General features: G+C 36.9%; 1 protein-coding gene across 1 annotated transcript in view; it reads left to right on the forward strand.

The window, feature by feature from the left end:
- ndfip2 (Nedd4 family interacting protein 2) overlaps positions 1-22,034 on the forward strand; it is an 83,784-nt gene that overhangs the window by 50,015 nt on the left and 11,735 nt on the right. The window contains exons 4-7 of the mRNA XM_039745378.1: positions 2,936-3,029; positions 9,941-10,065; positions 16,544-16,610; positions 19,339-19,444. Of these exons, the coding sequence (XP_039601312.1) occupies positions 2,936-3,029; positions 9,941-10,065; positions 16,544-16,610; positions 19,339-19,442 (390 nt within the window). The 3' untranslated portion in view covers positions 19,443-19,444. The remainder of the gene's footprint in view (positions 1-2,935; positions 3,030-9,940; positions 10,066-16,543; positions 16,611-19,338; positions 19,445-22,034) is intronic.

The raw sequence follows: 22,034 nt of genomic DNA on the forward strand, positions 1-22,034 counted from the left end.
CTTCTCTTCCTTCCTTAGCAATTATGTGTCTTGCTTACATGGTCTTAATGAATTATATATATAGGCAGATCACTGCAATGACCGAAATTACATCCACAAACACATGTATCTGGACTCCGACTGACTACTAACGCTCTCGGTTGTTTGTTTACAATCGTGCAAGCGGATACACGTGACCGCATCCGGGTCGCAACGCAAGATGTTGAACGTAAATCAAAACAAAAATTTTTATTTTAAACTTCCCGATAATTTATTACAAATTTTATTAATAAAATCAACAACTAAAACACTTTTTTGAATAAATTTTTATTTAATTTAAAGTACCGGCATGCAAAGTTACTTCTTCGTCTGAAAGATGGCTCTGTGGTTTCGTCATTATTTACTTCCGTATTCATCGGCAAAACCGGCATTGCGCTGGAAATCTTGAATCTGAAACGATACTCGTTGTATAAACCGACCCCCAAACTCCAAGCCAAAAATCTAGGACAAAATTCTCGGCTTATTTAACGGGATCTACGTTAATACATTTTAAGTATATACACCAGTCAGCCACAACATTAAAACTACCACAAAAACAGCTCAGATTCATCGAGACATGGACTCCACAAGACCTCTGAAGGTGTCCTATAGATGTTAGCAGCAGATCCTTTAAGTCCTGCAACTTGCAAGTTGGGGTCTTCATGGCTTATGACTTGTTTTTTCAACGCATTCCTCAAATTTATGATCAAATTGAAATCTGGAAAGTTGGAGGCCTAGTCAACATCTTGAACTTATTGTCATGGTTCCTCAAACAATTCCTGAGCAATTTTGCAATGTAACAGGGCATATTATCCTGCTGAAAGAATCCACTGCCACCAGGAAATACTGTTGCCTTGAAGGGGTTATGTGGTCTGCAGCAATCTTTAGGTAAGTGGTGTATATCAAAGTAACGTCAAAATGAATGCCAAGACCCAAGGTTTCCCAGTGGAACATTTCCCAAATTATTGAACTGCCTCCACCATCTTGCCTTCTATCCATAGTTTATCCTGCTGCCGTTTAATCCCCAGGTAAACAACACACACTCGGCTGGCTGTCCACATGATCTAAAAGAAAACGTGATTCACCAGACCAGGCCACCTTTTTTCATTGTTCCATGGTCCAGTTGTGATGCTTTCATGCTCATTGTTGGCACTTTCATTGGTGGACAGGGGTCAACATGGGCACTCTGAATGGTATGCGGCTTAGAAGACCCCATTCATAGCAAGCTGTATTTTACATATTCAGACACTTACCTGACATGGAAAGAATTTTTCAGAACGTTTTTCAGAGATTTATGCTACAATAGTTCTTCTGTGGTGTATTCAATTAACTGCTAAGAAAATAAATGGTTGTATCATCTGTTAATAATGCTATCAAATGTCTTATCTTTTACCCTGCTGCGACTTGCACATTTTTACAGGTTGCTGTGTGACTGTAATTATAGCCAAGTAATATTTCAATTGCCTTTAGTCCTTCATCCGCTTTCTTATGTTTCTTTTTTTATTTTCCCTCATGTTTCTGCCTGCTTCTCTATATGATTGTGTCTTTTAATGCTGGCCTGCCATTTTGCTTCCTACCCTTTTCTTTCTTTCCAAATGCCATTACTTACACTTCTGTTTATTTATTAGAATGTGTACTTTACCTTTCCTGTCTGGCTTGAGTGTTGATTTCCATAGTATTATTTTTCATTTCTTGTCTTTTCTTATAAATTATACACAAGCCCCTTCATTGAGTTCTGCTTTCCTTCACATGCTTAATGATGCTCCATTGCAGCTTAGAAAAAAATGCAGAAAAAACTTCTAAGGAGTTAATGTCAATCAAGGAGTTAATGTCAATCAAGATTTAGGAGCAAAAACTGCACATAGAATTCAACTTTGTGCACAGATGAAAACAAGTGCAATTACAGCCTTTTCATAATCACCAAAAAACATGATCTTGGTACACAGCAAACACTCTATCTATAAAGTAAAGGTGCTCTGTCTAGCACACTGTAAGCAGGTTCTACTGAACGCAACAAAGTACTATATTTGAGCCAGAGCCTCTCCTTTTACCCTGCCAGGTATTAAGAGTGCTTTTTGTGAGTTTGGGCAACACTTTTTTATATGTTTACTGATGAACCTAGATGGGGCCAAGGTATAATTTTTTTCCAGGTCAGTTTTAGCTGCTGCCACCTTATTCTCATCTCTATAAGCACAGCAGAATAGTCACATACTTAAGACAATCTTTTAACAATGCACAACATTGAAGAATTTTAATTTAATGTTAATGTTTGTAAATAATACAGACATATTGTAGGAAGCATTCATCTGTTACTCCAAATTTTTACATTGTAAATACAGGGTCATTATTGTTATGTGTACTGTATATACAGTGAAATTCTTACTTATATAAGCTATTCAACATGCAACATTTGAAAAATCTAAGAACATATTTATCACCAGTACTATTACTGTGGCAATCTGGAAATGTAAAAAAAAAAATGTATATTAAATTTGTTTCATTTAAGTTTGTTTTTGTAGGCTCTGTTAAAGCCTTTTATCACTTCTTAGCTAAGAAGAACCCTTATCCTAGAAGTAATCCAAACTACTGTTAAATATATGGTAAAATGGTGTGCATGTGTGTGTTTTTCATTGCCTTCAGCTTGCAGAAGAATTTCTGCACTAAGGGTTTATTTTGATTCTCATTGTGAAATTTGCACACTGAGTTAAAACACTGTCTTCTCTTTTATGTGAAATCAATTTTTTTATTTTTTATTTATATTGCAAAGCATTTACTTGTTTGCTATCTTCAAACCAACAGTTTCTCTTAATCACTCTTGAAATTTGATGCTAGTAAACAAATAAACCAGTTAAAAATTTTGGTATGAATTTGCATTGTTTTGATTCTTTTTGTTTTTTTATTTCTTTCCTCTTTATAGGTACAGGAAGAAGAGTTTACACCAAGAGATGATTTCAGTGATGCAGATCAGCTGAGAGTTGGCAATGATGGAGTATTTCTTTTGGCTTTTTTTAGTAGGTTTGCAAAGGTTTATACATTTTTATACAGAATTGTCCTTTACTATCAGGAAAAAAACAAACTTTTGTTTGCTTATAGTCATTTTTTTATACCAAACTTTCATTTGTAAATTAAATATTTAAAAAGAATGGTTTAAAACATGAAAATATAGCAATGTACAACTTTATTTTAAAACAGACCATTTTCAAATTTGATTTTTTTTTTTGTTATTAATATGTAATTATTCCTAAACCAATCTTTTCCTGTCCACCTGCTTTATTGGCTCTGCAGACTTTTAATGAATTCTACCATTTAGAGTTTTAATGTATTACATAAAAAAGCTTTGCCACAAAGAAACATTCAGTAAAGACCCAGTTTTCTTAAAAATTTTGATGTAAACCTTTGCAGAGAAAAGGAAATTGTGCTAGCTTGCTACAAAATGTTATGCTTTTCACCATTTCAGTTCAGGCCTGGTGTATTAAGAACAGACATCTGTTTTTTTTTTATTTAGTTAATCAGTGAGAGTAGCACTATAACGTCTCTATTACAATTTGTGAATGTAAGAGCTTTCAGATAAACTTTGCTTGGGCAAAGTACAATCTATAGAGTACAAACTTTTTAGCTCATGTTAAATTTGAGTAAATGTACAGTTTGCTTTTAAATGGTGTCTGATAAATATGATTAAACAAAATTTAATCTAATTTAAAGATATTCAGGGCAGGATTTCTTTAAATGGCAGTGGCACTGCAGCTAAAAACATTTGGCAATTAGAATTCTGGAGCCATACCATACTCTTAAGTGTGTGCCAGCAACGTATATAAATTAATATGTCTCTTTGTGTAAAGTGCTTTGTATGTGTGCACCTTTATCTCAAACTTACTATACTTACAGTCAACATTCTGTGTTTTAGACAATCCACTGTTTATAAGTACTACACCTTTATCCATAAAATATTTTGCTCACAATCAAAATTCAGTGATTTTTAGATGCATCATTCTTTTAGTTAATTCAACTTATGAAGAATTTTGTAATTATCATTAAAATATTCCATATATAATTTCTGGCACACTTATCAAAAGAAACATCCTTAGACACCTGCATGTAATGCATAATTTAGACAACCCTGTGATGAAAATAATAAAAAAAAAAAAATAAACAAAATAATTGACCAAAGTGCGTTCAGATGTCAATGACTGTGAAAATACAATTGAGTTCAGTGCCCTGTCTATTGTATGTAGTAAATCATTCACTTTAAAACGCTAATAAAATTATTGTGACTGCAAATACCACCACAGGACATTAAGAAAAAAGTAATGGGAAGGTAATGGTCCAGTTATAGTGACTACCACAGTTATTGAAATGCTGTCTGAATAACCTCACCACCTGCACTAACAAAGTTATGGTAAAATATTGAATTCAGGGTTAATCTGAATTCTGAAACAGATAGTTTATCACTAATATTAGCAGCTATATCTGCAATTATCTGCTGAATACCTCATAGTAAAGAAAGGTTTGTTCACTTGTGTTAAGGGAATGTCACTTCTTACAGTTAACAAAAGCAGCTTCATTCTCGCAAAGTATCCTTATTGCAATATGAGTGCAGTATAAGACTATGATTACGTTTTAAAAACAGATGCTGTTTCAAGTTGCCTTTTTATGTTTGGTTTTCGTTGTTTTATAGATCTACAACAGTAACATGCAAAAACTTAATGTAGTGCCCCATCTGTTGGTTTATGGTTTTCACCACAGCAGGCAAGATGGAGTGATTGTTTAGTTAAGATATTCTTGACCTATCGGCCAGCTCCCTGAGAAGTGACAACAGGTAGCTTATATAAAACCAGGAAAAAAGTTCTTTAGAGCAAATATATAATATCAGCCCTCTATCAAGGCAACTATAATAGAACCTGTACATCATATTCATTACTTTTGAGATTTAATGTTTTTCACATCAATGCACATTATTATAACAGCTCAGTGATAAGAATAATTTCACGTGCAAGTCGCCATTTAGCGGGTTTGATGACATGTGTCCCCAAGATATATCATATCTCATTATGTATATAAAAATATTTCAAAATCAAAAAATATCTAAGCTACCTTTTGTCCCAGGGATTTTGGATTAGGGATACTCAACCTGTAATTATCCATCCATTATCCAACCAGTAATTAATATTTTTTTTAAAGATGCAAAAGTTACATCATGAATGTTAATATGTGTGGTAGTTATAGGCAACATATGACTATGAAGGGAACTTTCTCAATTTGCTAACACCTTGCTGAATCAATTGAGGATAGAAAACTTGACAAATGTGTCTGTTTTCACATCTATATGAATATGAAATTTATGAAACAAGATTATCATATTTAAAAGCTATTAAGTATAAGAGGTTACTAAACTGTTTTTTCATACATCTATTTTCAGTACTTAACTGACTTAATTCCATTTTAGGATAATGAGAGTTGGAGCCTTTGTAGCACACCTGGAAAGGGTGACGATCATCAGAGGGCACACTCCCACCCACTGCATCTTTTTAGAACTGCCAGTTTACTACATCTTTTGATATTGAGGAATACCCACCCTTGACACCAATATTTTTGATCTTGGCAAAGAGAGAAATCTTCCATTGTTCCTCTAATAGTCATATTTAGTAACCTTTCTGTTGTTCACAATGATGTTGGGAAATTTGTAATTTAAACACCGTGCTGATGTCTCTTTATTATAAAAAAAATCCTGGAAAGGAAATGCAGGGTGACGAGACGTGATCTTCTCAGAAGTTCTCAGAAGACACTTAAAAGACCCACGAGATGCAAACGATGTCAAATAAGAGCACAGCCAGCAAAACACTCAGGCACGTAGCACACACAGGTCCTGTGCTGGCAGCACATATAAAGAATACAAGGACAATACATTCTAGATGAAACGTCAACAACTAAGTAAAGAAGAAAGAGCAGCGTGGAGAAAAGAGACCCAAAAGCGTTGGAGAGAAAAAAGGCACATAAGAGATTATGAAAGCAGTGGAATTCAAAAGGCTCAAACAAACGACGGTGCGATACACATGCAGAGAAAGGTAAAGAATATGAAAGCAGTAAAATTTGAAAGTATTGTAGCATCCCAGCCAGGTTGAAGCCTTTTTTGTTTTAAGTGACTGTTAGGTCCGATTGAGGGAGAGCAGAGTACAGCATGGAAGACTGATAGCGGGGTATTGATTGATGCGGTAAAGGGGGTGGTGGTGAGACCCAGGGGATGAGGGTTTGGAGAAGATGCTAGAAAGTTGTGTTTGGGGTTACGAAGTTGGCGATTGTTCAAGTAAAACTTTTGTGACACTTTATTACATCAGTCGCTACAGTTTAAAAAAAAAAAAAAAGATAGTAAAGATCGCATTAGCGCAAACAAAAGGGAATTAATCATTAGGACCCGTTGTAATTGAAAAAATAGCAGGACAAAGCGAGGTCAGAAATAAAAGGCAAAGAGCAGTCTTTTCGCCTTCGCATCATTCAGTGCACAAAACGTTGATTTACACAATAATGGACCATACGCTATGAGAATCTGTGGTCCCGCAACAGTCAAAGCAACGACAACTTTAATTTCAAAGAAAACACAGTTCGGTCAGTTGTATATTTATGATCACAGAGAAGCGATTTTAACAGGCGACAAGAAAGGTAATGTATATGTTCCGCGAATAACTTTAGACACCAAAGAAGATCTTGATATGCCATTCGTAATAAAATGTTTACAGTTTCCCGTGAGAATAGCTTTTGCTATGACAATTAACAAATCACACGGATTATTTATTAGAGTAACAGAAACAATATTCACTCAAGGGCAGTTATACGTTGCATTGTCACAATGTGTCTCCAAAAACGGAATCAAAATTCAATGCAATCTTGAAGAAAAGGTAATTCCAAATTTTTAATGAAGCTTTAAAGTAAAAGTGCAAATATGGAAATTGAAACAATTCCAAAGAAAAAAAAAGCTTTTGAAATTGTATATCCGATTGCCCACGAGAGACACTTTAACTTGCTCCCAGCTCTTAAAACAAAGACAAGCGACAAGCAAAACATTAAGCTCGCAGTAGATGATCTGACCACTTCTCCTTGCGTGCGTTCAGCCACCCTAAACCCCCCTCTTCACAACGCGAGCAGCAGAGACATGAAGTGGCAAAAAGGACAGCGGCTGTACAGGCTTTAAAATGATTGATGGGCAGCGCGATAGCAGCTGCCCCACCTTCACAACGTGAGCAGCGTTATATGTCCTGCGAGAAAGAGATTTAACCACGCCTGGGGCCGAAATAAAGGACAAGTATTGTTTTTACAATGTCACGCGAGACAAGGCAGTGAGCCATCATTTAAAACAAGTCCACGGACATCTAACCTAGCAGTTGTTGGATTGCTTTTGGCAGACACGCATCATGTGCTCTCAGCTCTTAAAACAACGACATGCAACAAGCAGAACAGGTAGCTCGCCAGCAGCAGAAAGACAGCAGATGATCTGACAGCATCTCCTTAGTGTGCGTTCAGCAGCCCCACCCCTTCACAACGCGAACAGCATTATACGTCCTGTGAGAAAAAAATTTAACCATGACCGGGGCCAGAAATAAAGGACGAGTATTGTTTTTACAAAAGTTTTTAAAGTAAAAGTGAAAATAATGAATATGTAACATAACAATGTCTTTAAATTGTATATCCGGTAAATCAAACACGGGGGTGGGCAAGCAGGGGGCAGAGTCCCCTAGTTATTAAAAAGATAAAACAATGTTTTTTAAATAATGCAATATACAGTATATGTAAACTGTTACCTTGGAACGGCCAACCAGTATGTTTAAGCAGTTTACAAAGTATGCAAGTGTTAACTTGAACAACTTGTCAGAAACATGGAAAGAGAGATGTGACCTTTTTGGATTATTTAATAAAAAAAAAAAAAAAAAGATGGAAAATGGAGCAGCTTTCATGTGTATCCGGCAACTTTATCTGATTTGAAAGTTGGAGCATTTTAAACTTTTAGTTCATTTAAGAGTCAGTTGTCACATTTTGTTGATGAAATATTTTTGTAACAATGAATCATGTACAAAATTAATAGTGATAATAGAATACAATTACATGTATTAGTAGACTACATTAAATACATGTTTTTAACAGTACTTAACGATGTCAAGTGGTTAAAAATGTAGCCCAGATAGGCTTACGGTGGCTCAATACTTTTCACAAACAGCAGGTTTCAACCAAGTGATGTACAAATGGCATTGATTGATGTCCAATTGTTGTTGGCCATGGAGGGTCTATGACTAATTGTAGTTCATATTTCTTAAACATAATATTTTTGAACGACATACCCAATGGGAAGTTAACATTTCTGTTGGTGTCTGAATGTAAAGCTGTTGGCTGCATCAAACGATGATGGAGAGCTAGTTTGAGGCTTTGCTGATAAATCTTAGTATCAGAGAAATACTGAATCCTTATAATGTACAGATAATACAGTCATGAAGTTTTTAGTGTAATGTCAATATTAAGTACATATGTGTTCATTCTGTGCCTATGATTTTTATTTATAGTTTAATAATATGAAATACATTGTAAGAAAATGTTGGTGCAACCACATTTGTGGTTAAACCAATAAAACAAATTGGATATTTTACTTATTACCAGACACGGTTTTTCTAGCACAGTATATAGTCTGAGCATAATATTCCTTGTTTTATATTCATCAGTTGTTATTGTACAGCCTTTTATTTGCCTTTATAACAATTCCTGTACATTGCTTAGATGATGAAAATGTTGCATCAGCATAAACACCTATTTCCTTTTCCGGGCTGTGGGGCAGCTGGAGCTTTTCTCAGCAATCATAAGGAGCAAGGCAGAAACAACATCTGTAGAGTAATAATATTGTAATAATAATAATAATAACAATCATCATCATAATATTTGTCCTCAGTATCTCCCTTCCATTAATATATTCATATATTTTCCACAATAATAATAATAATACTAAAAAAAATTCCATCAATCTTCTTAACTGTCTTATCCAGGGCAGGGTCACGGGACAAGTGGAGCCTATCCCAACAAGCATCAAACGCAAGGCAAAAACAAAACCCAGAAAGGGTGTCAGTCCATCGCAGTCTGAACACACACACACAGTCCAATTTAGCAATGCCAGTTCACCCAAGTTTAATCTGGTTGATGTATATGAAGTTTAGTACAGGAATTTTAGCATAGGCAGAGTGGTAGCAGAGAGCTGCTAGGTTTGCCTCACAGTGCCAGGTTCTATATAGAGTCTGCATGTCTCCCTTTGTGTTAACGGTTTGATTGGTATTTGTGAATGTGATTTTTCATTCAAAAAATTGTGTTTAGTTCTTTTATTATCATATGATCAGCAAAAGTGACCCATCATGCATTAGACTAGTTTCTGGTACTTCAATCTACTCTGTCTTACACTAGGCCTTTTTCATTTTTTTGAGTTTTTTATTGTGCCATTAATTTCATGTAAAACACTCACTGCGAGTAGAGAAGCAAGCAAGATGCATCATTACTTTGAGTAAATAGTACCAATAATCTGTGATAAAATATATTCTTTCCAGTTTAATTTCGTTGCCATAAGCATGCCTCAAAAATGTAGATGTTACATTTTATTAAATTGAAACTTTTGCTACTTCAAAGTTGAAATATACAATAACATTTAAGTCTTTTCTTCACAGAGGGACTCCGGTACCTATTAGTTCCATTATAAAATGCAAGAGTGGGATAGTTACTCTTTAAAATGTATAAAATTTGCTTCACTTTTGGATGCAGATTCATGTGGCAAACTAATATATAAAATGACTGCAAATATCTTTGACATGAAAAATATTAAATTTATCCTTTAATATATTTTATTCTGTATTTTTTGCCATTCATGAAATGTAGAATAGTAAAGACTTTATTTTCTTCTTCACAGTGGCATTTTTGTTCAACTGGATTGGCTTTTGTCTATCTTTTTGCCTAACCAACACTATTGCTGGACGTTATGGTGCAATTTGTGGATTTGGACTTTCATTGATTAAATGGATTCTCATTGTTAGGGTATGTAAAACAAATGTACTGGTTATTGCCTTTGAATGTGTTGAATGTATAAAAGGTAAGTAGTGTGAATTTTTCTTTTCATTGTCATGTTTCTAGAGAGAACATACACTCACCTAAAGGATTATTAGGAACACCATACTAATACAGTGTTTGACCCCCTTTCGCCTTCAGAACTGCCTTAATTCTACGTGGCATTGATTCAACAAGGTGCTGAAAGCATTCTTTAGAAATGTTGGCCCATATTGATAGGATAGCATCTTGCAGTTGATGGAGATTTGTGGGATGCACATCCAGGGCACGAAGCTCCCATTCCACCACATCCCAAAAATGCTCTATTGGGTTGAGATCTGGTGACTGTGGGGGCCATTTTAGTACAGTGAACTCATTGTCATGTTCAAGAAACTAATTTGAAATGATTTGAGCTTTGTGACATGGTGCATTATCCTGCTGGAAGTAGCCATCAGAGGATGGGTACATGGTGGTCATGAAGGGATGGACATGGTCAGAAACAATGCTCAGGTAGCCCGTGGCATTTAAACAATGCCCAATTGGCACTAAGGGTCCTAAAGTGTGCCAAGAAAACATCCCCCACACCATTACACCACCACCACCAGCCTGCACAGTGGTAACAAGGCATGATGGATCCATGTTCTCATTCTGTTTACGCCAAATTTGTCCAATTTTGGTGAGCTCGTGCAAATTGTAGCCTCTTTTTCCTATTTTTAGTGGAGATGAGTGGTACCCGGTGGGGTCTTTTGCTGTTGTAGCCCATCCGCCTCAAGGTTGTGCGTGTTGTGGCTTCACAAATGCTTTGCTGCATACCTCGGTTGTAACGAGTGGTTATTTCAGTCAAAGTTGCTCTTCTATCAGCTTGAATCAGTCGGCCCATTCTCCTCTGACCTCTAGCATCATCAAGGCATTTTTTCCCACAGGACTGCCGCATGCTGGATGTTTTTCCCTTTTCACGCCATTCTTTGTAAACCCTAGAAATGGCTGTGCATGAAAATCCCAGTAACTGAGCAGATTGTGAAATACTCAGACTTGCCTGTCTGGCACCAACAACCATGCCACGCTCAAAATTGCTTAAATCACCTTTCTTTCCCATTCTGACATTCAGTTTGGAGTTCAGGAGATTGTCTTGACCAGGACCACACCCCTAAATGCATTGAAGCAACTGCCATGTGATTGGTTGATTAGATAATTGCATTAATGAGAAACTGAACAGGTGTTACTAATAATCCTTTAGGTGAGTGTATAATGTATATAATAACAATCCATCAACAGAAGTTGGGATACCTGTGCAAATGGTTTGATTTGTTACGTTTGAAAGGCTTAATTTACATTAATTGCCTCAGAATATCTGGAGGCTATAACCTTAGTTGTTCTCTGATAAAGCCCATTTGTAATATTCTGAAATTTCCTTTTTTTCAGTTTTTGCCAAGCTAAACATTACATTTAAACCTCTGGCATTTTGCCTGTTACCTTTTCACCATTTTCAGTGATTCATTGCATTTCAGTAGTGTATAATGCAAGATTAATTGCAGTAGCATTCATGGAAGCATGATATTGAGAAAAAAAAGTTTTATTCTAGAAATGCCATGGTACATTTTTAATTTTGCAAAAACATTTTTTAAAATAATGTTCTCTGGAACAGTGAACCTGAAATTATTCATTCTAGCCAAAGCATCAAAAAGTGTTTTATGGAAATGTAAAATTCTCTTCACCAGTGTAAACACGTTCCCAATCTTGAGCTTAGAGATGAGGGTGTTGACAATTGGAGCTGCTTTTCTGTCCTTGAACCATGATGATTTGTCAAAACTGTGAGGAACAATACATTTCAAGGTCATGTTATAGTATTTTGAAAGAAATTGTCATGCCCTCATTCAGTGATAAGAGTATGTAATTAAGCTGAAAATATGCCTTATAGAACGAAATTTACACTAAACATTACAGTAATTTTACCAAAAATTACATAAGAGGAAGAAAATGCAAGTTTTGTAATGGCAAGTATAAACATTCAGTGGCAAGACGTAAAGCTGACTATTCTGACAAGGTGGCAGACAAACTAGTAACTTAAAATAGGCATGTGGCAGTGCAGGTTGGCGTCACGCTTCTTGTTGATCTCAAGTTCCTCTTGAACCCAACACTGTCGATAGTCATGACTGGGATGAGCTTGGTAGATGAGAACAAAACACACATACATAGCAAGGGTGAAGGTGTAAAATGTGCTGTAGTGCTTTTTTTAAAAATAATTCAAACTGTGTTCAAAAGTGCAGTGCAACAAAATGTCCAATAAACATATCCTCCAATAAAAAGAAAGGTGTCCGTGTGGAGATTAAAAGTCAAGCAATTAAATAATCCATTAAAACAAGGTTTAAAATATGGCAGGAAACTGTCCCCAAAAACATGAATCCTGGTGCAGTCCTTTGTTTATCCCTATAAAGGCAGTTGTAGCCAAGGAGGTGCCGATTCAGCAGTTGAGCCCACTGCTCCTAGGCTCAGGCCCCTGCTGCCATCTGTGGTCCCAGCAGGGCAATAAGCCAAAGCCTCTGACTCCCACTGTCAGGCTTGAACCCCTGTAACCCATGGAAACACCTGCAGGACTCCTTTCTGTGCCTCTCACTCCCCTGAAGCCGCACTGCCTCTCTTTGGAGAGTAACCCAACTAAGCAGCTCCTCCGCATCTCCAGCTGCTGACCATCAGTCCCGAGCACGGTTCACACGCTCCCTCAAGGGACTTCTTCCCAGCTGTCTGCCTTGTCTCTTATGTTCCTGCCTTTCTGCTCTCCCTCCTTTAACCCCTATCTCTCTCTCTCTTTCCATTGTTTTCCTTTTAATATGGTGGGCTGCGGTGATCAGCAGCACCCAGTGCCAATTTGGGTCACTGGCGATCCTGCAGCTGTGCACTAAGTAAAGGGCCGTCCGCTCCTGCCATGTTGCCACGCCCATTCAAAGACACAAGTGCGGCAATTAGATTTTATTTAAAACGCCAACCAGCCGCGTACCTCACTTCACCACAAGGCAAAGTAAAGCAGGTATGAGCAGCTGATCAGCATTTACAGAAAGTTACTTGTAGCTACCCTAGCTGAGAAGGAATGTGTCACTACCTAGTGAAATAAAAGATAAATGTAGTTTTGTGTACTGGCTAATTACCGATTTGTCCCTGTTTACTTCAATTACATGTTTGAAATCCTCTAAACCATGCATAAAATTAGTGGCTAACTGGCTAATAACTGTAACACTAGGCTGTATTTAGTTTACTAGAAACATATAAAGCTCTTAAAATGGGCTCAGTACTAAGTCAGTTAAACTGCCTAACTTTAAAATCACACATCAGTTTTATTACAGTCAGATACATTTGTTTAGAATGAACAAAAAGTCTGAAAACCATCATCTTGTGATGGGATAATTAAGTTCTACATCTTTGTCCTAAATTGTTGATTGTTCCTGGGTGTTTAACATTTTTATATGTATAATTTGTCCACTGCTTTATGTCCCCATATTCATAAGTTGAAGCTGATGTTGCGGTCCCCAAACCCCAGCGCGCCTTCTGCTTGAAATTGAAATAAGTAAATAGGAGCATGCTTATATGTCAGGATTCCTTTATTCTACATAATAACTAAAATGCTTTGACGCTACTTTGCATTTTTGGATGAAATTATTGTTACATGTCACCACTACTTTTTATTTTGTTTCTTAACACTAGAATTCCTGAAGGATAATATGTATATTAGATGCAGTAACTAACTCTTGTGCTCGTCAGCTACATCAAATTACTATCAGTTAGAATAGGTATCTTCCTGCTTATCTTACAATCCTCTGAAACCAAATGATTCAGACTTCTGTCCAAATTTATATCCCCTGTAAAACCCTGTACAAACTGTAATCTTTTAAAGCTAGTCTTGTACAGGGCTAGAAATTAATAGGACCTTGTTGCCATTGGCAAATAGTTCAAGAATATTGGCAACCATTGCTGGGCCTTTAGTTCACATCAGTGGCAGTCACTTAAGTGATTTAGTGGCTTTTCGGCAGTGGATCAGAACTGGGCAGTTTTTGCTGGTTGTGTGTAATCATATAAACTTGGAAATCACCAGTCACTTTTATGGTTTAAATCAAATTTGACTGAACACACACATACTGCACTTGCTGGCTTTCCTTTATGCAGGTAAAGCAAGTTAAAAGGGAGTGTAATGACTGGCCATTGTGCAAGGGTATGTGAGCCAGTTGTGTACATAACCAGAATGCCGACATTTTCCTTAAGCTCTGTGGTAACGCCCCTTTCTTGTAATTGGAGCAACCCGAGTATGTAGTTTACCTGGGAGATGAAATCTGAACGACTTATAAAAAAAATTCCACTGCAATGTCTGCAGTGTGGAAGTCCATTAATGCAGTGGTTCTCAATCAGAGTCAACTTCCAAGGGAACTGCAAGGTTACTTAAAATAATTGCAAAATATCAGTAAAAATTTAAGCCATAGCAGGTGTGTCAGATTTAAGGACCACAGGCATTCTGGCCGCGAGATCTTTTTAAAGTGACCCACTTCATCATTATTCAAATCATGTTACATGTGTCCCGTAATGACTATTAAAGAACACATCCCTAACATAAAATTGATTTTCATACTGTATATAGATAGTATCCGCATATAAGATAGCTATTTTACATTTACAGCTGATATTGAATTGTTTCTCTTGTGATTGCTGAATGTGTTTGAGGCTTTAGATTGTCTCATCTATAGGTAGACTGTTTTGGGTTTGATGGACTCCCCCATATGGGCACAGCAGTTTGGGGTTTAGTGGTCACTCATCAGACTGTGGCTACTTACTTTTAGTTAGAATAGAAATGGGCTGTTCATTATAACCCAACAAGAAAGAGTAAAAAGAAAATAGCCTTAAAGAGTTTTAGTAGAAAATTATTTGACAGTGTCAGGAAGGAGATGTTAGGTTGATTTCACACATGACACTGTGCGAGTGTCAGGGCCGGACTACCCCCTTCCATGGCTTACCTAGTTGCTGCCACCTCACTACATGTTTATTTTGTCTTTTCTGCTGATTTTAGTATTTATTTTATATGGAGAGCAAACACATTTGCATTTCCACTTGTGTTTAAAAATGACTATCGCTGATGGAAAGATCTGCGGTGGGCTGGCACCTTGCCTGGGGTTTGTTTCCTGCCTTGCGCCCTGTGTTGGCTGGCATTGGCTCCAGCAGACCCCATTGACCCTGTAGATAGGATACAGCGGGTTGGATAATGGATGGATTTATGATGGAAAGATTCTTGCCCTGAATGCAGAGGTCAACAGATTTGCTTCTGTAATTAAGATATGAAAAAATGTCAGCAGCGATTTGGGCATTTTAAACATTATTTGACATTTTATTTTTTATTTTATTTTAATGTAAAAAGTAATACTCGGGCCCATAGAGTGGCGAGTGCTCTGTTATTAAAAATATCTGCAGCAACCAGTTCTATGTATTGATAATTATCATGGTCATCATTTATCTCTATAAAATGCCAAATAGTTTTGTGTTATGATTAGGAAATTTAGGTACTAGTAAAAGTAACTTTTATTTAATAAAAATACAAAGGCTGTTTTTGAAATTACAGATTAATTGTGCATTATGCTAAAAAGGCAGTGTAATGGCTCTAGCAACAAATATGAGTTTGTTAAAAAGTTTAAGTTCAAAAGTGCTTTAAAGGTAAATGCCTATAAGCCCTGTGTTTGCAGTTTATTAAGTTTCATGCTCAGAGTTCACAATTGTAAACTCACCAATCAGAATCCATTCTTGCCTAGAGGTGAACATTTCACTGTTTTACTGATAGACTAATAAAGGAATATATTTTTGCCCCATGAAAGCCTGTAGAGAGCAAAAAGATTTTTTAGTATCACTTTTCATGTACTCAATGATAAAAGAAAGAATGTCAGCCGTTAAACCTGAAATGTAGGCAAAACGAACCAGTCAGTAACGCAAGTTTAACTGATGTAATTACATTTCATCCTTTTGTTAGATATCTTTTAAATTAAAATATGCAGATTTATATGCATTTTAATTAATCCAAATGCAGGGTATTAGAAGTGGCAATCAAAAGCTGATGCCTTGTTTCCAAGCCTAGCAAACATTTTTAAAAATTGATGTTTCAAGTCTTTGTGTACTGTGTTTAAAAATGTTTCATTTTAAGGCATCATCTTTTTGACACTTTGAAGCTGATACTGTTCTGCTCCTTATGTCTGAACATTCAAGTCCAATTCAAAAAACACCTTTTCTAGGGCCTTCAAAAAACTAACATTCTTCACTCAATATGTGCCATCTCTTTTTTTGTGTCATAATTTTTTTTCTTTTTTGAAGCACTGTGTATTTGGCTACTGCTCATATTTACTTATTTGTGTTTTTGTTTCTTGGATTGCTTGTGTAAATACTTCACTGATTAAATTTTGCAAAATGGCGTAAATTAACATACTTCGATGTTATTTTTATTTTGCAGTTTTCTGACTACTTTACGGGATATTTCAATGGACAGTACTGGCTGTGGTGGATTTTCCTTGTTCTTGGTGAGTTTTATGATGTGCCTTTATTCCCCTAAAGGTAATTTGTTACACTGTTCACTCTTGAGTCCTTCAAAACCTTTATTTGTGGACAGATATTTAAACCATATTGCATTTTTTTACATTTTAAGATAACATCAAGTGTCTAAATTGGTTTCTTGTATTGCAAAGAGAAACTAATATTATGAAACCATTATTTCTAATCAGTATTTTTGTGACTCCCATATATTCATGTTTAGAGGGTTTCAGGGAGTTCATGTTTTGGGTTACTTCTCTTATGATTATCCTGTACTGCCCTCTAGTGCTGAATTAAATTACAACTGTAATGAAATCTCAAATACTGACAATTTAGGTAATTAGGATATGTAAAACTTCACAAATGCAACTTTAGTTTTATTTCATTTTTAGAAATACCATAGTCTTGTGAAAGAACTTCAGTATTTTAAAATAAATGTTGAGATGTTAAGTACTGTATTACAACCTTTCAGTTTAAACTGATCTAATTTCTGTTATGAATGTTTATTATCAGTGAGAGAGAGAAAATGTGTTTCCTCTTTTGTTTTTCTTGTACCGTAGATCCCGGAATACAAACCGACTCGGTGTATTAGCCGACCCCTTCTCTACCTACTAAATTAGATACATTTGCCGATGACTAGTATTTAAGCCGACCCCCATCTCCAAGCAAAATTTTCTAAATTTCCTTAAAAGTATCTGTTCAGGTATATTTATCAAGTTTATCGGCGAGAATTTGAGACTGCCGGCATTTTTGATGGAAACCAGTAAGTGATTGCGGAGAAGTTTGGTAAAATGAAACCTTTGTGTTGAAACTATATACGCAAATACGGTACATCGGCGGGTGGATTTCCAGAGACTCTTTATAAATTTGATTAACTTAAATATGCAATACAGTGGACCTTTGACTTACGAACTTAATTCGTTTGCGAAGGCTAACCCATAATGCGTTCTGAGCCTCCCACTGCAACATTTACTTAACCTTTTCATAATAAAAAAGGGTTGTATAATGTGCATAATTTACCAAAACACCAATAATTTTTCTAATGTGCTAACCAAAACGTTATAAAAAGTGCCTAGCCTACCAGAAGTAGGCTAGATTAAGCTAGGAGCATGGCGGCGCGCATGGTCGCAGCAGCTCAGGGCTTTCCTTTTCAGTGCACTTTTTTGTATTTTTGTTTTTTCCTTGTTTGTGCACGATCGGTTTGGCGAACATCCGCTACACCTGTCAGAACCTTATAGACATCGGTGTCCAGAGCCAGACATCTGTTCCGAGTGTTTTTCATCACACGCACAACATCCCAGACAAAATAGCGAGACCAGCGAGCTCTCCGTGGATTGTTGTCTGGTCTAGGGTACGACACAGACGGAGGAGGGAAAGAAAGCAGAAGCGAGACCGCAGATCCGGCGTTATGCTAAGGCTAAAAAACAACCATACAAGCCCTATACAGAACTTTTTTTTTGCACTGAAGGAGCTGCTTTTAATCTCATTGTAGATGTGTATAGTGACAATAAAAGGCATTCTATTCTAGAAACAACAATTTCATACTGTACTCGCCATTTAATTTGACATCTTTGGGCTGCAGGAAGGGAGGAGGAGGAGAATGAAACGGAAGGTGGTTATTGTTTAGAAGGAGACTCCTTATGCAAATCTTTTCTTTGTAAAATTGTTGAGATGGTGGATTTCGACATACTGTACATATTAGCGAGATCGGTCACACGAACAGCACTCTCATATTTCCACACAATTTCCATCTTCGTTTCGATTGTGATCGCTTTCTTTACCTTCTCTTCCTTCCTTAGCAATTATGTGTCTTGCTTACATGGTCTTAATGAATTATATATATAGTGTGAAGTATAGCGGCCCAGACACACACAGGCGGACACCGTTTTATCCATCACACCACGATTATTTACACTATTTACAAAGAATATAAAATCCAAGTGCACCGCCACCAAACCCCCCCGGTCTAGTCTCTCAACAGCCACTGTCTTCCCAAGTCCAGGCTCTCACTAGCCACTTTCTTGTCCCACAACATACTCGGGCCTCTCCTCGCCTCCTCTGCCACGACCTCATCCTCCTCCTCACCCGACTCCAGCCTTGATTGCAGGGCGGCGGCTCCTTAAGTAGGTGGCGATTGGTGACCACACCCAGCCACCTGCCAAAATAGGCAAATCACTGCAATGACCGAAATTACATCCACAAACACATGTATCTGGGCTCTGACTGACGCTACTAATGCTCTCGGTTGTTTGTTTACAATCGCGCAAGCGGATACACGTGACCGCATCTGGGTCGTAACGCAAGATGTTGATCGTAAATCAAAACAAAAATTTTTATTTTAAACTTCCTGATAATTTATTATAAATTTTATTAATAAAATCAACAACTAAAACACTTTTTTGAATAAATTCTTTATTTAATTTAAAGTACCGGCATGCAAAGTTACTTCTTCATCTGAAAGATGGCTCTGTGGTTTTGTCATTATTTACTTCCGTATTCATTGGCAAAACCGGCATTGCACTGGAAATCTTGAATCTGAAACGATACTCGTTGTTTAAACCGACCCCCAAACTCCAAACCAAAAATCTAGGACGAAATTCTCGGCTTTTATAACGGGATGTACGGTATTAACACATGATTAAGTATATTTTCTAAATTATTGGATGACCTTTTATTTTCTAATTATATGAAACCATATTAACTTTGCTTCTCTTCTAGGTCTTCTTTTGTTCTTCAGAGGATTTGTGAACTATCTTAAAGTTCGCAATATGTCTGAAAGTATGGCAGCATCTCACAGAACAAGATTTTTATTTTTGTATTAAAGGTAATCAAAATATTTGAGAACATTAAGACAAGTTTTGATTTGGCATACATAAGAAGTTACATGTATAATTAGTACTGCATAAACTCAGAATGAAACAACATATGAAATGAAGTTGTTAACTGTAATTGAATAATATGTATGTTAACGTCCATACAGTATATGATATTTAAAAAGTATGTGGTAAAAGTCATGCAAATATCAATCCTAACTGAGTGTGGGTGGATTCTATCAACTGAGATAAGCCGTAGTTGAAGTTAGAGTTGAAACCTACTGTGATATCTGGTTAACATGTCCGTAGTGTTTTTTAAACCCCCTAACAGGTTGCTACCACTTTAAACTATATTATGATGATTTTTTAGACATAATGCTAATTAAGTGTTGCATATGACGGTAATACTTGAGAGTAAATAAGTTTGTTTTTCATTTGAGTTAAATGTAAATAAGAGTAGTATTTTGCTTACCATGTACGTTTGTTTATGGCAAAAAATCTAAGCAAATTGAGAAGTCAGCGTCCATTTAAAAAAAATGCAAAACACATGAGATTGGAGCTTAAAACCATATGCCTGTTTGCTTTGAATTCTCGGTTCACCGACAAAAATGTGATAGACATATATGCCCCGACAAAACCGCGGCCGACAAAGCCGCTAATTGGTTTTTGACAAATGCGTGCCGACAAAATCGGCGCGAGAGAGGCCAAGAGAGTGGGACGCCCTTGCTGCAATCCTTCCTACATATGCAGGGCGTGATCTTAAGAACTATCTGCGTGCCGTGCTGATGGCATGCCGCATCTCATAATATTGACTTCTAAAATTGATTAATTAAACTAGTAATTCATATTTAATGAAACTTTCGCGATTTTGTCGGTGCGTTTTAATCGGCGCTATTTTGTCGGCGCGCATATGTCTATCACGCAAATGACACAGAATTCTCTGTGTTGATGTGGGGAAGTTGGATGCATACTAAAATCATTAAGTCCTACTCTTTTGCTGTTGATTGTTAATTATCTATACTAATAAAAGGCAAAGCCCTCACTCACTCACTCACTCATCACTAATTCTCCAACTTCCCGTATGGGTGGAAGGCTGAAATTTGGCAGGTTCATTCCTTACAGCTTCCTTACAAAAGTTGGGCAGGTTTCATTCGAAATTCTACGCGTAATGGTCATAACTGGAAGCTGTTTTTCTCCATTTACTGTAATGGAGATGAGCTTGAACGCCGTGGGGTCGGAGTTTCGTGTGACATCATCACGCCTCCCACGTAATCACGCAGTACATAGAAAACCAGGAAGGCCTCCAAAAAGCGCTGAAGAAAACATACATTATATAATTGAGAAGGCAGCGAAACAATAAGAAGCGAGCGAGTGACATATACAACCATATTCATGAGTTCTGCTACTTCGGAAACAAAGCACGATGTAAACCTACACTTTTTAAATTAAGTTCATAGACAGGCTGCGCTGGCGTTTGTAATTTAGTGCCTGCCCATATAAGGCCGTCCGTCAGCGGCAATCCAATAGCAAACTCCACTAAATATTCACGGGTGAAGGACTGTGCTTATGCAGAGGAAGATGAGATGGTCAGGATGGTGTTTGGCACAAACTCAGCGAAACTGCGAGAGAAAGTTTTAAGTGCCAGGACTAAGGTAACATTAAATACAGCCATGGACATAGCACGAGATGGCACCAGCACAGCTGGGAACCTTTGATGCATGTACACAGAGCGGCTCATGTGAACTGGCGCAGTGCACAGATAAAAGCAACAGTTCCAAAGAGCTGAACAAAACCGAATTACACAATTGAAAAGGCAGCAAAAATATGAAGCGTCTGATACATACAAGCATATTCATAAATCCAGCTACTGCAGAAACAAAGCACACGGTGGAAAAAGTCAATGTCCCGCTAAAGGAAGACAGTGTAAAAAACCCGTGCATGCAGTGTGTCAGGTCTCAGATAAAGAAGAAGACGAGCTGTTTATTGATGCAGTAAGAAACGAATCGATGAATGAAACCTGTCATCTTTACAGCGATTGACAAACACGGAATGTAACTTGAACACAACACATCCTACAAATACGAACCTGATTGAAAGAAATAATGATAATCAAATCCTTGATGACAGCAACACTCAGTAACACTCACAAAACAAATACTGTATATTGACAGTCATGTTACGTTATTTTTAAAATGTTCCCTTTTCTTTTCTAGCTTTTTTAACACACTACTTCTCCGCTGCGATACGCGGGTATATATATATATGTATATATATATCCCGATCTACATACTCGAATAATGGATACTTTATTCGCCATCAATGATTGTTTTGGTAAAGCCATACTCAGTGTATTCATTAGATGAACGGTAAAAAGTAAGAGCGAGGGGAGGATGACTTATTGAGGCATGCAGGCTGTAGTGCTCGTCAACTCTATCTGAATTGCGTGATCACATTTGAAAAATATATCTTTTCAAGTTCTATTTAGTCCATATGTGTCAAACTCAAGGGCCGGGCCACATCCGCCCGGCGTAATTATATCCGCCCGAGATCATTTTATATACTGTATTATTGTTATTAATGGCCGGGTATATGAAGCGCTGG

The sequence above is a fragment of the Polypterus senegalus genome, chromosome 2, assembly GCF_016835505.1.
Source record: "Polypterus senegalus isolate Bchr_013 chromosome 2, ASM1683550v1, whole genome shotgun sequence".
In the NCBI taxonomy this organism is placed as follows: domain Eukaryota; kingdom Metazoa; phylum Chordata; class Cladistia; order Polypteriformes; family Polypteridae; genus Polypterus; species Polypterus senegalus.